The sequence below is a fragment of the Bubalus bubalis genome, chromosome 4, assembly GCF_019923935.1.
Source record: "Bubalus bubalis isolate 160015118507 breed Murrah chromosome 4, NDDB_SH_1, whole genome shotgun sequence".
Taxonomy (NCBI): Eukaryota; Metazoa; Chordata; class Mammalia; order Artiodactyla; family Bovidae; genus Bubalus; species Bubalus bubalis.
Window position 1 is genome coordinate 64,263,602 of NC_059160.1, and position 15,955 is coordinate 64,279,556.

The following is a 15,955-nucleotide window of genomic DNA, read 5'->3' on the forward strand; positions in this document are numbered from 1 at the left end:
ACCCGCCTTGAGAAGGGATTCCTGCTTCTGTAGGAAAGGTCATCCAAGGTCTAGCTCGGCTCTCCCAGGCAGGCTCCTGACTTCACACCACAGCTCTCTTGAAGGAGTGCTCATTCACAAGGATCATCTCCCTCCCGAGGGCAAAGAAGGAAAAATAAGCCAGTTCATGTGCTACTTCCTCCTGCTCCATGATTCTTCTGTGCTCCCCCAGGCTGAGAGAGCAGTATTAAAAATGCTCCCATAAGCAAACAGGGAGGGATTTAGGAATAAAATAGAAATAGCCTAGTTTTAGCTTCTGTTCCTTGGGTTCCTTCACTTGCCTCAAGCAGGAGGACTTGTTTATTAGGAACATGGTGTGTTCTAAACCAACTAATAGGGAGTTATTTTTTTCTCTCTTCTTCCCCTCCAGTCATTTCAATCACCTCATCAGCTCTCCAGTCATAGCTTCTGGAGCCCTATGAAGAGAGGGGGAAATAACACTGATATACACTGCTCATTTACATACACTTATCTCATTACAACCTCACAATTATCTGATAGGGAGATAACGTGTATTTGCAATTAAGACAATAGGGCTCAGAGAAATTAAATCACATACCCAGGATCATACAGCTAATGTGGCAGAGCAGGGAGAGGAACCTAGTTTTGCCTGACATATGTTCTTTCCATTCCACTCCAGCAGTAGGGAAAAGGTAAAGGAAGAAGTCAAACAATTATGTAAATATCTTGTTTGAATAATTCTCCTTCCTCCTTTCAAATTTAGAGTATTAAGAGTTAGTTGTGGGGGAACCAAGGCATCAATATATATATCTACCTGCCATATATCTCCTGGGAGACCCTTTCAGAGGGGATTAACAGCTCGAGAGGCAGACAGTCCAAAAATTAGAAGACTCCCAACATGGAGAATACTCCTGATATCTGAATTGAATACAATGTAAATCATCTTGGAAAAAGTTACCGATTTTCAATTTTCGACTGTGTGACCTGAGTGAGATACTGCCACAACCTTGAAAATAAGCTCTCAGCAACTCTGGCACACCTATTTTCTGGAATTGGTGACATTCCAAATATAACTGCTGGCCAACCTGCTGAGCATGAGCTACCTGTGCTGGTAACTTTTAGACCCATTTTCTATGATCCTAATCCATTTCTTCGTCTTGAGGGATGGCCTGCCATATTTCAGGCCTTACATTCTCTGGGGGACAATGGGAGACCTTAGGGACAGTGAAGTGGTAAAATAACTGCCTGTTTTTCCTCATGTTTGTGAGTTTTGAATAAAAAGTGAAGAGAGGAATGGAGGTTCAACAGGGAGGGGATAAATGTATACCTATGGCTGATTCATGTTGAGGTTTGACAGACAAAAAAATTCTGTAAAGCGATTATCCTTCAATAAAAAAAATTAATTAATTTAAAAAAAGTGAAGAGAAAAGAAACAATGCTCTTCTGTTCATCCTCTCCTGACTGAGGAAGGGAGTGATAAAGGCAAGCGTTCTCAGTGCTATTTTTAAGTGAAATCTACCACTATCCTCAGCCACAGTTCTCTTCTTGGAGAGTCTCAAACTCCAGTTAGGGAACTTTGAAGAACCACTGGGAAGCCAAAGACTGGCCCTGGGGGACATGACTGCCACCTACTGGTGACTTCTGGGCTAGATCATTGCTCTTGGATGCTGACTGGACTCCAGGGAGAGGCTCAGAGGACTCCTTTTCATAAGATCTACTCTAAGTTAATTGGCCAAAAGGTAGCCACTGGTCCTTTAATCCTCACAATCACTCCCTGGTTTCAAACGTTCTACTGATATGTGATATGGAAGCCTGCTCTAACAGCAGGGGCTGCCAAGAAGGGAAAGAGCATAGTTTACCCGGAACTGTCCCCCAGGCCTGGGGCAAATGCTTGTTGCTACAAAGCTAAAGGTTTTTCTTCAAAAGGAAAACCTTTAGGGTAAGCACAGTGGTGTGTGCGTGTGGTCACTTCCTTCATTCCCTGTTACATACCACTGAGAAATGAAATGGTAAGTATTCTGGGGTTTAACAACTTGAGTTTGGAGAGCCACCAGTGTTGAGAGACAGGGGTAAAGAGAAAGGAAGAAAGAAAAAGGCAATAGGAAGAGGAAGAAAGGGATAAAGAGAAAAGGAGATATATGTAGTGGGGTGGTGCTGGTATATTAGCAGCTACCATGAGTGCTTCAGAGACACCAAAATTAACCAACATAAGATTTTTTTAGTTTGGAGTTTGTGATCACAATTAAGTGCAAGAGTAAATTTCTGAGATCTCTGTACCAAACAATGTTCCTCTGTCCCCAGTTTACAGGACCTAATCTAGCACTGTACTGCCTGGAGATGATCAGTCAATACCAACAACTGACCCACTGACCCTCAAGACTCAAGAAGCATGGAAAGAATCTGAGTAAAAGTTTGGGATTTAGGGCCAGTCACCTGAACAGTCTATCTAAAAGTTTTTCAGTCCCAAATGGTTATTCTCTTTACTTATCTCTTTATCCCCCTCCCACTCTTGCTGTCTGTTTCTAGATATGGATGGATGGATGAGACAGATGGAAGACTAAGAGGGAGACAAGGAAACAGAACTGTATCAAAATACACACATTTTAGAAAACTCAAAAAAATATACTGGGACCTTAAAAAACTAAAGCACATACACATACACAGCAGGGGATGGCCAGAGGGAGAGGTTCAGAGTTTACTCACTTACAGGTCTAAATTAAGACACAGATGGGGAGAGCACACACACATGCTATGCTTCAGTATGGAGTGAGGTAAGCTGATGTGAATGAGACTTAATGAGGTGGTAGAAAGACGGCGGGTGGTAGAATTAGAAAGAAAGTCAGGCCTATTATAGAGAAACTGATTAGGGACTGAGATGAAGGACTTGGAATGACTGGCATGTGTGTGAAGCTACAAAACAGAGTTTCCTAGATCTTCACTGTTCTTTATTTTAGTTTCATTTTCCAATATACTGAATGGGGTAGTGATGAGCCATTCTGGAGTGTTCCCTCTCTAGTTTCCAATCCTTGGGGTATCAATGCTTAGGACTTCTTCTTGTACCTATGGAAGAGATCTCTCTGAGGCCAAGCTGGACTAACTGAGTATGGAGGTAAGAGAGTCTGGGAGGTGAAACGAGAACTTAAACTGCAGCAAAAAAAAAGTACAGACATATTAGCTTCCTAACTACCAGAGAATACTTCAGGAGAAAGTGCAGGCTCTATTCACGGAAGAAAAGAGTAAGTGAAGATCTCAGCACAGTTCTCCTCAGAGTATTAAAGAGACTTTAAACCTAAAACACATAGGAGGTTCCAGTTTAAAATAGGATCTGATTCTTGTGCTGATCACTTGCATGGTCTCCACAAAAGCAAAACTTTCTCAAACCCTAGTTGGTACCAATGTCCAACAGCCCCACAACAGAAGGAGAAAGAGAGCTCTTTTATGGCATGGGAAACAAAAACACTGGGGGGGTTTGTGGTTGGGCTTCCTAGATGGCTCAGTGGGTAAAGAATCCACCTGCAATGCAGGAAACGCGGGTTTGATCCCTGGGTGGGGAAGATCCCTTGGAGAAGGAAATGGCTACCCACTCCAGTATTCTTGCCTGGAGAATCCCATGGACAGTGGAGCCTGGCGAGTTATAGTCCTTGGGGTCACAAAGAGTCAGACACAACTGAAGTGACTGAGCATGTGCTTATGGTACATGAGTCTTGATAAGTATTATTTACTTTTCCCCAAACACCAATATATAAATATTTGTTTATGGCTCAACAGTCATATAAACACATTCAGCTAGACTATGGTGGGAGCTGTGATCTTTTCAAGCTCCATGTATGGATGTAGGAAGTAAAATCACCTTGAAATTACACAGGATGTAGAAGGAGACAGAATACAGCAGAAATATGGGATAGGGTAAAAGATCCTGCTGACAATTCCCAGAACGAAGAGAAGGAAATATAAAGCTGGGGGGAAAAAAAAGAAAAAGCCTCCCAGGCTGACTCTACTAAGAGCCCTTTGGCCAAACCTCTGCCCTTACTCCTCTCTCCCACAACTAACAAACAAGAAGTGGGGGAGGGAGAGGCATGTCTCCAAAAACAGATCTTTCCTGCCACCCACAGTACAAGAGACATGACTGTACTTCCAGAGCTTGCTTGAATCAGAGTTGGGGTGGGGGGGCTCCAACACTGAGTGCTGACTCACCTGTGAAATCATGTGATTATTCAAGGGTGGCTGTTGTTGAGGCGTGGGTGGGAGAGCAGGAAGTTGCTGCTGCTGCTGCTGTTGTTGGGCAGTACAAGGGAGAAGGCCCCGGACAGACTGGGATGAGGTGACCTGGTTGCACACTTCTGGGGCACCTAGCACCATACCTAAGGCAAAGAGGAGACCCAGCAAGAGTTGTAAGCACAAGCCATGAACATACCACCCCTGGAGGGCCCAGTCGTAGGGCCTGACTCTTTCCTTGCTGTCTTCCTCGTCATTCCCCTTCTGTCTATATCCCACTGTCTTAGGAGATCCATGCATGAGCACAGATGTATTTCAGATGTCCTATTGATGGGAATCCTCATCTTAGCCAGTTTCCACTCCCCAGTGTCCATAACCATCTTGACTGTCAAGGTTAGGTTTTGAAAATGAACCCCTGGAGTGCCTAGAATCTGTCCATCATGACTAGACAGCTGGAAAAATGAATGTTTGCTTCCTGGGAAGGTATATATTCCTAGTCTCTTAAGAGACCTGTCTTCTCTTTTCATTTCTTCTCAACTTGCAGCATCTCATAAAAGTTGCTGAAGGCAACCTCCAAGTACATGCCTGTGCACACACCCCCCCACACAGCCATAATCCAACTACTCCCCTCATTTCCAGGCTGTCCAAGTCATGAATGCATTTACTCAAAATACTTTTACGGAATATGTACTACGTGAGGCACTGTACAATGAATCCTTTGTATCCTGAGGATACAAAGGTAAAGGAAACATAGTCCTTGCCCTTGAACAGTACAGGATCTTCCAATGGAGATAGATATCCATGTGATTACAATCTGATAAGGATAAAGGGCCTCCCTTGTGGCTCGGCTGGTAAAGAATCCACCTGCAATGTGGGAGACCTGGGTTCCATCCCTGGGTGCTGAAGATCCCTTGGAGAAGGGAAAGGCTACTCACTCCAGTATTCTGGCCATGGAGAATTCCATGGACTATATAGATCATGGGGTTACAAAGAATTGGACACGACAGAGCGACTTTCACTTTCAAGGATAAAGGATGCATCAGTGACATGAATAAAGTTGTATGAAAGTAAAGATTAGGAACAATAACTCTTGGGAGGGTTAGAGGGAAGGATTTAAACAGGAAGTGGCAGAAGAGACAGGTTTGAGGGATGAACAGAGACTTTTCAGGCTGAGAGGAGACAAAGCTAATGCCATACTCAGAAAATGGTTGGAGGGTCAGGAGAGGATGAACGTTCGAAAGTAAGACTGAGATGGCAAACTGGAGTCAGGAAGTTATGCTATATTAAGTAACTTGGATTTTATTACACAAGAAATGTAGAACCATGAATGTTTTTAAGGGAGGACTGATGTGATTAGATCTATGTTTTAGATTAGTAAACTGGCTCAAAACAGGGTTGAGAATAGGAAATTACCTGGCAGTCCAGTGGTTAGGACAATGCACGTTCACTGCTGAGGGTCCAGGTTCAACCTGGGGTTGGGGAACTAAGATCCCTGCAAGCCGCACAGTGCGGTCAGCTGAGGGTAAAGCAGGGAAACCAGCTTGGATAAAGGCAGAGACAGTGGGATTAGAAAAGAGGTAACAGAGAAGCATAAACAGAGGCAAAGTCTTTGCCACTACTGATGTCTTTTGAGGACAAGACCAACAGAACTTTGTGGATGAAAGTCAAGAAATTCTTCAGAGGCAGGAGGATGGTGAAATAGCGACTTACTGGGTAAAAAGAGCTGAATGGCCCTCTGCTAAAAGTGCAGCAGAAATCGATGGAGAAAAGTTAACACAGCAGCTCAGGAGAGCTGATGGGTGCTCCCAGGCTGGCAGGTGGAACTCATGCTCATTTTCCATGACTGGGCTCCAGAGAAGCAGTTGCAGCAGTGATGCTTAACATTTCAAGCCTATTGGCTGCTACCAATTAATTACAAAAATACAAACTGTAAGGTTCCCTCTACTTTACAAACCCTCTTTATAGTCTCAGGGGCCTCAGAATCATCCTTATTTTAGTACACAACCTGAACTGGGGTTGACACGGCTGTCCCGCCTTGGTCAGAAATCACGTAATAATCTAATCCCAATCAGTTTTTTTTTTTTCAATTAGGAAAAATGGTTAGAAAGGAAATCAGAGAAGGAACTCAAAGGACAATGGATCCAAGAAATCAAACTTCCCCTCATCTGGCTGTGTTAGGTTTCTGGGACACAATATGGGACAAGTGTTTTGTTAAAAATAACTATCAGTGATGTTTTGCAGAAGATACACAAGCAGTGATGGAAGGAGAGAAGCTGTGGTACCTGGCCTGGAGATCCTTCCTGCACTGCCACCTTTGCTGCTCCCGATGCTGTCACCCCGGGTGAGGATGGAGATTCCACTGAAGCTGCTGGCTTTGGTGACAGGGGGCCGCATGCTCCGGACAGAGCCATCGGAGTCTGTGCTGCTCCAAGGCCGCGGCTCCAGGGATTTGAGTTCGCTGTCTGTGCTGCTCTGGCGGCTGCTTGAGGTGCGGCTCAGCCCCTCACGGTTCCCCCTGCAGAGACCACAGTGGTCAGAGCATACCACTTCAGCAGAAGGGCTAGGAGAGAGTTCATTTCTATTCTTTCAGTAACAGAGAAGGGGTGAGGGTTGGGGAGAATGGACACTGACTTCGTGTTAGTTGGCTGGCCAACCAAGACTTGATGGGAGCAGACAGAACAAGATCCAGTACAGTACAAAGAGCACAGAGGCAAATCTGGAAGACAGTGCGCTGGCAACTAGTTCAATACAGCAGACCAGAGGTGGACGGGAAACCATGTACATGATGCTGAGATTGGCTGCGGTCTCTTCCCCTGGCCCCGCAGGGATCCCACACATGCAGGAAATAGTGGGGAGCACAGGAGAACCAGTTCCTTCTGAGAGTTCTTGAAACAAAAGGACTCCAAGAAGTTACTATTGCTAGAAGGCAGGAGTAGCCAACAACATGGATAAATCTCACATCAGGTCTTCCATACAACACATGTCTGAGCCAGAAGAGATGTTGCTTACAGCCACTTTTCAGGGTTGGGAAGAAGAATATAGTGACTAAAGGGGCACTGAGTCTAATAAAGAGAAAACTCAGTCTGATAGTCTGGAATCAACTCAACCTGTTCTGTGGAAGTCTTGTGTTAGTATCTGAGAACAATTTATTTCAGGGTCTCTAAAGGCTGACATCCTCAGCACAATCAGGTAAACATAACCTTAGGACTCAGGATGGCAAACAGGAGGGGGCTGACTGTGCCTAGTTGCCTCCATATTAATAACACTGTTGCCCTAGGTAAGGCACAAGGCTACTAAGAAAAGGGATTCATCCTCTTATTTTACTCTGGAAACATCAGGGTTAGCCTAATACTATAATCACTTTAATTATAAACAGCTGTGCTCCTCAAGCTATCTGAGGTTAGACTGAAAACCCTCAGTGTTGACTCTTACTGCCACTTAATTGATAAGCAATCAACCATCAGGAATTTTCCTTTCAGATCCCCCACCACTCCAATAACTAATGACCTAAGAAAACCAAATGATAATAATTATAACAATTTTGATATGTATGCTGGGGAGCAATTGAGCAACAATCATGGTAGCTTGGGTTCCCTCCTTTTCCCACCCAAAGCAAACAGAATACTCTATCCCAAAGCCCACAGCTCTTCAAAGACATCAGGCTCAGAGTTATTCTAATAAAGAAAGTTATTTTTCTTAAGGGGGTAATATTAAAGAAAACACTTTTATTAGAATATCTATTCCAAAGATACTGTAGGGAAAATAGACAAAATATCTGCTAGGGTCACTATTTTAGTTTTTAGTCAATCATGGGGGGCTAAGACACATTGGCCTAGATGGTTAGGGACATGCTAATTCTCTGAATCTTAAGTAGATGTATTGATACATATAACCTCAATGCTTCTCTCTATACTGTTAGAATAGAAGACTGGAAAATATTAATGTTTCCCCAATGCTTTACCCCCTTTCTCTTGGGGATGTCCAAAGTAGAATGGGAAACAAGACATAAGAATAACTCAGGGACTCTCCAGGAACAGAACCAACCTGAAATAAGAGCCAACAGCTCAAATCTACTGACTGGACTCAATAAAGATGTGTTTGTCTGTGGGATGTGGGAATACAGCAGCACCAATGAATGAGGCTGCTCATTAGACATTAGAACTTGAATTCTGCAAGACAAGCCCTAATGGCCTTTTATATCTAAATCAAACACTATATTTTCTATTAGAGCAATTCTGCCATTTACGTTCTTTTTCTACCAGGGATAGGCAGTGAAATGAGGCGACTTTAAACCAAACACCTGGAAAACTTGAGCCAAACTGGCAGCACTTATGTACTGATCCAGTTCCCCCAAGACAGTAATGGCCTAGTGCTCAAATGTGGACTGTCTGATGATCTTCTAACCTGGGTTAGTACACTACACCCCTGAGAGTTGGAGAATCTAAGTTGAGTCTGGACTAGGAAGACAGATCAATTCTATTCCTCTACAACTAAAGCTAATCTCTAGTCACATCTTTGTACTTCACTAAAAATAAGGCAATTAGGGAAAGTTACTAGATCTAATTCTAAGCACTGGACTGGACTGTGTATGTGTTGGTGAGATGGAGGTGAAGGACAGAGACATTCACACTTGATAGCACAAACAGGAGATGACTTAGTTTTTACAAGTAAATTTAGTGCTGGTGAAAAGTCCTGTTTATTGGTCTTGGGTAGAGAGGCCCATGAAAGAGGTGGCAATAAGCATCAGTAAACCTCAGGTAGCTTATTTATCAGTGGCGCAGTGGAGTAGAATCTTCCAAAGAACAGAGAAGTTGCCATAGTTATTATTATTATTATCCACATTATTGCTAACGGAGATAATGGAATCTGATATATCAGTATTCGTTTCACACACCTGGGAAGAAAGGTTTAAAAGTTAGAGAAAATCAGCTTCTCATCATTTGAGCTCTGGACTAGTACCCAAATAGAGGAAGAAGCTACCCCCTGAAGAGTCCACAGAGCTGCATTTTAGATGACCTAGATCTTTAATCAAAACTCAGTATGGAAAGCACTAGCTTAAAAGGAGGTCTGGACAGGAGAAGGCTGCACCTACTCACTAGCTCCTTCAAGCTATTATCTGCACAGTTTGATGCAGTCTGATGCTCCACGGCACTAATAAGGGCATCATTCTTATCAGTGAATCAATTAGGCGTGATATTTACAGACAGCTTGTGTAGTGTGGTGAAAAGAACACTGGACAGAGTCAGTCCCAGTTTTGCCACTTACAGTCATGTAAACTTGGCTAGCTACTTAATCTCTCTTGCTTTTGTTCTTTTACATGTAAACCAGCTCACCAAATCAGGATATTCAGAGAATTCAATGAGATACAGTATACTGTGGCAACTATAAAGTGCTGCACATTGTCACACACACTTTTAATTTAAAAGTTCTGTTTATTAAAGGTATTCTGGAATGGTTGCGGAGTAAGATTTTTTTTAAGGGGGACTCTATCTTGACTACCACTGACGACACAGAGCCCTTTTGCCTGGGCTTTCAGATGGATCTCAGGGCAGGCTGGTCTAGGAGAAAGAGTTCAGAGATGTGGAATGGGAGATAACTCTCCTTCCCAAGAAGAGTTGAAATCTTGCTATCCCAATTTCCACATGGTTTAATTAGCTCTAGAAAGGGTGATAGAGAAGGGACTAGTAAAAGTACTTTAGTAAAGGACTTTAGTAAAAGTACTGGGGATGACAGTTGTAACTAATGTGTGTTAGTGAGCACATATCAAGCTTAGGGGGCTTCCCTGGTGGCTCAATGGTAAAGAATCCACCTGCAGTGCAGGAGACCTGGGTTCAGTCCCTAGGTTGGGAAGATGCCCTGGAGGAGGGCATGACAACCCACTCTAGTACTCTTGCCTACAGAATCCCATGGATAGAGGAGGCTGGCAGTCTGCAGTCCATAGCGTCGCACAGTTAGACACGACTGAAGCGACTAAGCAAAAGCAGCATCAAGCTTAGGATTGAGAAAAGAGATAAACCCTTTGGAAAGAGTGAGACCTGAATCCTAGCATTAAATTGTCAGGTTTTCTGTACTCTATAGTTTTTCTGTTGATAAAATGGAAAGTATATACTTAAAATGAGTCAGTGTCAGGATATGGTCCTAAAGTGCTTCTCTCACGTTGCCTTTGTAATTGTCTGGGATGGAATTGAGAGACTGAGATGAAGGGAGAAGCTCACAACTGCTTTGTGGAAAATGGAGAATATGAGGCACAGGAGAAGTTAGTACAGTAGCTTTCAGCAACATTAAGAGTAAGTCATGGACAATTATATAAAGGACATGCCCTACGTCCATTCTAAGGCCTTTCTGAGCTCATCTTACACGTTACATTTCCCAAAGAGAAAACCACACAGACAGAGGTGTTCGTATTTTTTTTTAAATGTGTGTGTGTACTATTCCTTCTTAAGGATACAAAACATTCCCCTATGCTGGGTGAGGGATAAGTTCTTCACATCTTTCCATAGATTTGGAAAAAGCAGCCAAAAGACACCTGTTCTTTTACCTTAATAGGCTTCCCTTGTGGCTCAGCTGGTAAAGAATTCACCTGCAATGCAGGAGACATGGGTTCGATTCCTGGGTTGGGAAAATCCCCTGGAGAAGGGAAAGGCTACCCACTCAAGTATTCTGGCGTGGAGAATTCCATGGACTGTATAGTCCATGGGGTCGCAAAGAGTCAGACATGACTGAGCGACTTTCACTTTCAAATACATGCTGAAATCCTCCAAAAATGCTCAGTTTCAGCAAACTTCTGAAACAGAGCAGTACCTATCCTAAACATACTTATTTGGTCCCCTTCATCACCTATCCAGGACTTACAGCGAAATTAGCAACAATAAAAGTAAAGTCATTGAGCACTACCCATTTTTTTTAAATGGGGAAAATATCCAATGTTGCAAAAACCACAAACTGACTTATTCCACAAGCAGCCATGCATGGAGCAAACTTACTCCGCTGAAAAGATTACAGCGAAACAAAATAAAATTAAAAAAACAAACAAACAAAAACAAGGAGAGATATAGACCACACAGAGGTACCTAAAAATCTGCCTTCTCTTGTGAGAGCTAGAAGAAAAGGCTTCTTTGGAGAGTCTGTTGGTTAACATCAAAGAAAAGCATCATTACAGGATTATATTAACCTCACTGACAAAGCTCAATGAGAAGCAGGGAACATGCTAAGTGGTACTAACCTGATGTCATTTAGATATCCGTTCTGGCCAGTCTAGGTGAAGGGGAGAAAACGGAAAATAACTTATAAGAAAACAGCATGGCATAACCAAAAAGGGTGTCCATGATGCTATGAATACCCAAGGTCCTCAAACCAAGCTCACCCCCCAACAGGGAGAGAGGGAGCAGGGACAGGATGACCCACACCCACACACCCAATCTGACTTCTCACCTTTAATGGGAAAGCGCATTCAGAGTTTTTAGCCTTCCCACAGAGTGTTTAAAAAGAGAGGTCAATGAAGGTAGGAGTATGGAAAGGAGAAAGAGGAAAGTATTAACCTAACTATTAATTCCTTTTTAGTTCTAAATTTATTCTCTCTATAGGTAAGCTGAGCATAATAACTGGTGTGCTTGGTCCTAAAGAGTATTCAAAGAAAGGGAAAAGGGAGAGAAGAGAAAAAAATTTAGTTTTTTTTAGAAATCATCCTCAATCTCTATCCCATTTCTGTCCTCTACACTGGCCAAAATGAAAGACATTCTGACCTGACACCCAAGGAGAGTAAGAAATTGGGGAAGCAGGTACTTTTCAGAGCCTAGAAAAAATGAGAAAATTAAAAGCCTGAAACATTCCTTTTGGGGATCATTTCCTGACAAAGCCACTGAGCTGAGTCAAGTGAGCATTATGGTGGACTCCCAAGCCTTAGAAAAAGGTACAGAGAGTGTCCAGCTGCTGAGCACAGGGGCCTTCGTGCGGAGCAGAGCCTGAGTGGGGCAGCTTTCCCAAACACAGCTCAGCTCCAGAGAAGGCTGTAGCAGCAGCATTTCCATCCAAACACCCTTCTTGCCACTTCCCTTTCTTTTTGGACTGCCTCTTCCTCCCCTCTGCGGCAACCCACAACTCCACCCTTAATCAGTTGCCTTTGATTGGCCAGGTTCTTTCCTCTCCACATAGGAAATCTTTGGCATATAGTAGGCTTTGGCCATTTCCCCCTGCCTAGACCTTTTGCGATTCCTGATGCCTCTACCACAGCAAGAGTTAGGAAGTGCTAAAATGCAAATGATAAATCCAAAAGGATTTAACAAAGAGTACACATATTAGTAGAGGCTTGAGAGACTAAATATCAGAGAAAAAGGAGAGAAGAGCTTCCTTTGTTATGGTAATAGAGATATATTCCAGTGTTGTACATAATAAGCCCTAATATCCTATGAAAAGTTACTTGTGCTTTCAGAATGGCTTTGCTAATGGCTGGCATGGTGGAACAGTCATTTTCCATGTGTCAGTGAAGCAGAGGAGCACATCACAGGTAGCTATGCTATGATGTCACGGGAACTTCTTAATTTAAAAAGCCCAGAGCAGAGCAAGCTATGGAGAGGTGGTTTACTTAAGGGGTTAAGAGCGTTGACTCTGGAGCCAAGGACTGCCTGAATTCAAATATCGGCTCTTTCACTAAATAGTGGTGTAATCATAGGTTACTTAACCTCTTCGTGCCTCAGTCCCTCATTTCTAAAATGAGGAAGATAATGTAACCTATCACATAGGCCTAGTGTGAAGATTAAATAAATTTATGTGTGCAAAGTGTTAAGGACAGGGTCTGAAAGATAATAAGCACTACATGAATGTTTGCTATTAACTTCCACCATTCTGCCCTGTCCACAATTTAGGGTCCTCACCAGCTGTAGTCATGTACAAATGACCACTCTCCTAGCATTCCACTCAACTGATTTTCAGATAAAGTTAGAAAAACCCTCTCTGGGCCACAGTTGGATAACTGGGAGGATGGGTTTTTCTGACTCAGAATGGAAGGCTACATAACATAAGAAGAGTCCTTCTCCTCAGACTTTAGGCCAGAAGGTTTGCTGTGTATCTGACCACAGTGAGGCTCCTTGGAACAACTGTGTCTTCCAAAACAATAGAAGAAGTTCACAGAGGAGTTTGGTTTTTATAAGTTAGAGATAATATTTTTCTGAGCTAGGTGATGATGAGAAGATGCATTATTTTTTTTTGTCTTGATGAGGGAGAGTGAGGAAGTGGGAGGGGAGCAGTGTGCATCTAAGTATTCATTAGAATTGGCCATCTTCTGATGACAAAGGGAGGCTGGCTCTTCTTCGTTTGCTAATTTGACTGTAAGATGGTGCTACTATCTGGATCATGTATTTTCTGGAGATTTGTTTCTCTCTTGCCTATCCTGAATTCCTCCTATACTTCTGTTCAGTCTGGTAGGCAAAGGCCACCAGACACAGGGATACCAAGTATATCTGATATGGCCAACAGTTCTTAAGAATAAAGTTGCCCATAACAATTCATGTTGCCTTTTGGTCCATGGAGCAGGCCTATTCTAAGAAACAAGGTAAGAAATATAGGAAGAAAGAGACTTCCTATTCAGGTCAAGACTGTACGGAATAGTGAGTGTACCCTCTGTGCGTGTGGAATGTGGAGCTCAGAGAATGGATGCCACATCTGTGCTCTGATAATCACCAACATAGCCTAAAAATGAGCCAGACCAAACAAGATGAATGTATATAGGCTGTGTGGACACTAAGTCTTCCACTTAGAAGCAAAGACGCCTAAAATAGATAGTGGAAATGAAAGAGGGTAAGCGGGAGGAGGGTTTGACAGGCAAGATCCAGGGCCCTTCCGTAAGCCCTGCCAAAACCATTTCTATTTTCAGTCTAATCAAATCTACCAAATTCAGCCACTCCATTTGTTCTCTTTATAGGCCATATGCATTAACGATAATATGAATAAAAATCTGCAGCTTCCTAATAAGCTACATTTAATTTTAGAGATCAAATATGGGGCTGGCTGATGTTGGTTAAAAACAAAATCAGAAAAAAACAACAAAACATATATGGAGGGTTCATTCCATTCACAGTTCCAAAGATTAAGAGCTAAAAGCTAGGGGCTGACAACTCTCAGAAGCTACACTTACCTCTCGGGCAAATATTCTCTCTCGGACCCTTTGATATTCCTCCTCTCTCTCTTCTATTGACTTGCTCCTCCTTCCATCCTGCAATGGAACTCTGATCTAGATCGATGAGCAGAATTAAGCTAGTTAAGTTCTCCTCGTACTGCAAGCTCACTGCACACCAGCAAGGAAGAGAAACCGGGAGAGTTTATAGTTGCCATCAAAAAAATGGAAAAAAAAAAGAAATAAAATTTCCAGTGTTGGACAGGTTTCACTGGGTACATCTGACCATGCAGTTTGGGAGATCAGGTTTTCTGGATGGTTGGGGCCTCACCAGCTCCCCACCCCCCCAACCAGAGTATCAAGAACAGTAACTTTTGATAAGGATTAGGTTGCTTCCTTATGTAGCAGGGTACTCTCCAGTCAGTAAGGATGAAGAGAATCGCCCATGGAATAAACAGCATTGCTTTGGAGGGAAAGCAAGGGATAGGAGGAAGCTAGAAAAGGAGAAGAGACAGGTATTTACCAGAGCTAAATTTAGAAGAGTTTTTACAGAACTAGCACCTGATCTTATCCCTTCTTTAGTCACTGATGCCATGGCCTGTAGATCCAAGTCACACAGAGCTCAGCAAAGAGGGCCTTGCAAGTGAAATCCCAAGGGCGAAGCTAAACTCAGAGCTTAAGTATTTTTTCTCACCTTAACTACAGCTACTGGAGGGAGGGAAAGGGTGAGAGCTTACAGAAATATACAGTAGAAAGAGAACACAGCAACACGAAGAAGAAAATAGAAGGAAAAGGAGAACAGAAAGAAGGACGGACAGGGAAGGGCAGACAAACGAGTGCCGCGAGGAAAGCGAGCTCAGTGACAGAACAGAGGACAGAGAGCCCTGCATTCTCAGAAAAACATAGTCAGGAGACCAGAGGGGATGGCTGGGCAGACCGCCACCTCTGCAAGCCTACCCCCCACTCTCCACCACCATCTTTTCCCCTCTTAGCCTGGGAGTTGTGAGCACTGTCCTGGGTAGGATGTTACAGAATGTCCTTTTTCCATACTGCTCTTGAAGGCAAAGTGTTCTGAGGGAGGTAAGTCATCAAATGCATGTCATCAGGTTATAAAAGATTCTGACCTTCAATCCAGAGGCTTTTAAAGTTTCAGATGAAACAACCAAGGAGACCACTGGTCTAGGCTGATCTTCACCAATTGCCAGAAGTAAGCATAATTTCAGGAGTATCAACTTTTGACTAGTAGTTCTCACTAGCCTAAAGAACCTAAATTCTACTAAATGTCCTTTTTACCAATCCCATGCCAAGAAGATATAGGACCTCAAGTGCTATATTGTCCTTAGCCCCTAGCACTGGTTAACCAGCGGCAGAACAGATAGAGCATAATGGGCTTTGAGGTCAGGCAGAATCTCAGCTCTGCCACCTCCAAGTAATGTCACTGGCAACTAACTTAACATTTCCTAGCTCAGTTTACTTATATTTAAAACGGGGCTAATAATCCCCGTCTAGACTGGGTTGTGGAGAGGATTAAATGAGATAATGAATATAATGTATTTAGAACAGAGGCTAGCAGAGGGAAAACACTCTATGAAATAGCAATTACTGTGTTTATTATTAATATCACAGACAGAA

The 15,955-nt window shown here is 43.0% G+C and overlaps 1 protein-coding gene and 1 long non-coding RNA gene across 24 annotated transcripts in view; one reads left to right on the forward strand and one right to left on the reverse strand.

The window, feature by feature from the left end:
• LOC112584553 overlaps positions 1–2,468 on the forward strand; it is a 30,795-nt gene extending 28,327 nt beyond the window's left edge. The window contains exon 6 of the long non-coding RNA XR_003108831.2: positions 2,302–2,468. This is a non-coding gene — a long non-coding RNA (uncharacterized LOC112584553). The remainder of the gene's footprint in view (positions 1–2,301) is intronic.
• R3HDM2 (R3H domain containing 2) overlaps positions 1–15,955 on the reverse strand; it is a 162,947-nt gene that overhangs the window by 16,207 nt on the left and 130,785 nt on the right. For 9 of the 23 annotated variants that reach the window (XM_044941526.2, XM_044941524.2, XM_044941525.2 and 6 more), the window contains 6 exons: positions 14,345–14,440; positions 11,438–11,469; positions 11,286–11,339; positions 6,498–6,730; positions 4,195–4,361; positions 423–455 (listed from right to left, as the gene is read on the reverse strand). In XM_044941526.2, the coding sequence (XP_044797461.1) occupies positions 423–455; positions 4,195–4,361; positions 6,498–6,730; positions 11,286–11,339; positions 11,438–11,469; positions 14,345–14,440 (615 nt within the window). The remainder of the gene's footprint in view (positions 1–422; positions 456–4,194; positions 4,362–6,497; positions 6,731–11,285; positions 11,340–11,437; positions 11,470–14,344; positions 14,441–15,955) is intronic. The other 14 variants (XM_044941527.2, XM_025283804.3, XM_044941533.2 and 11 more) reach the window with 7 other exon arrangements.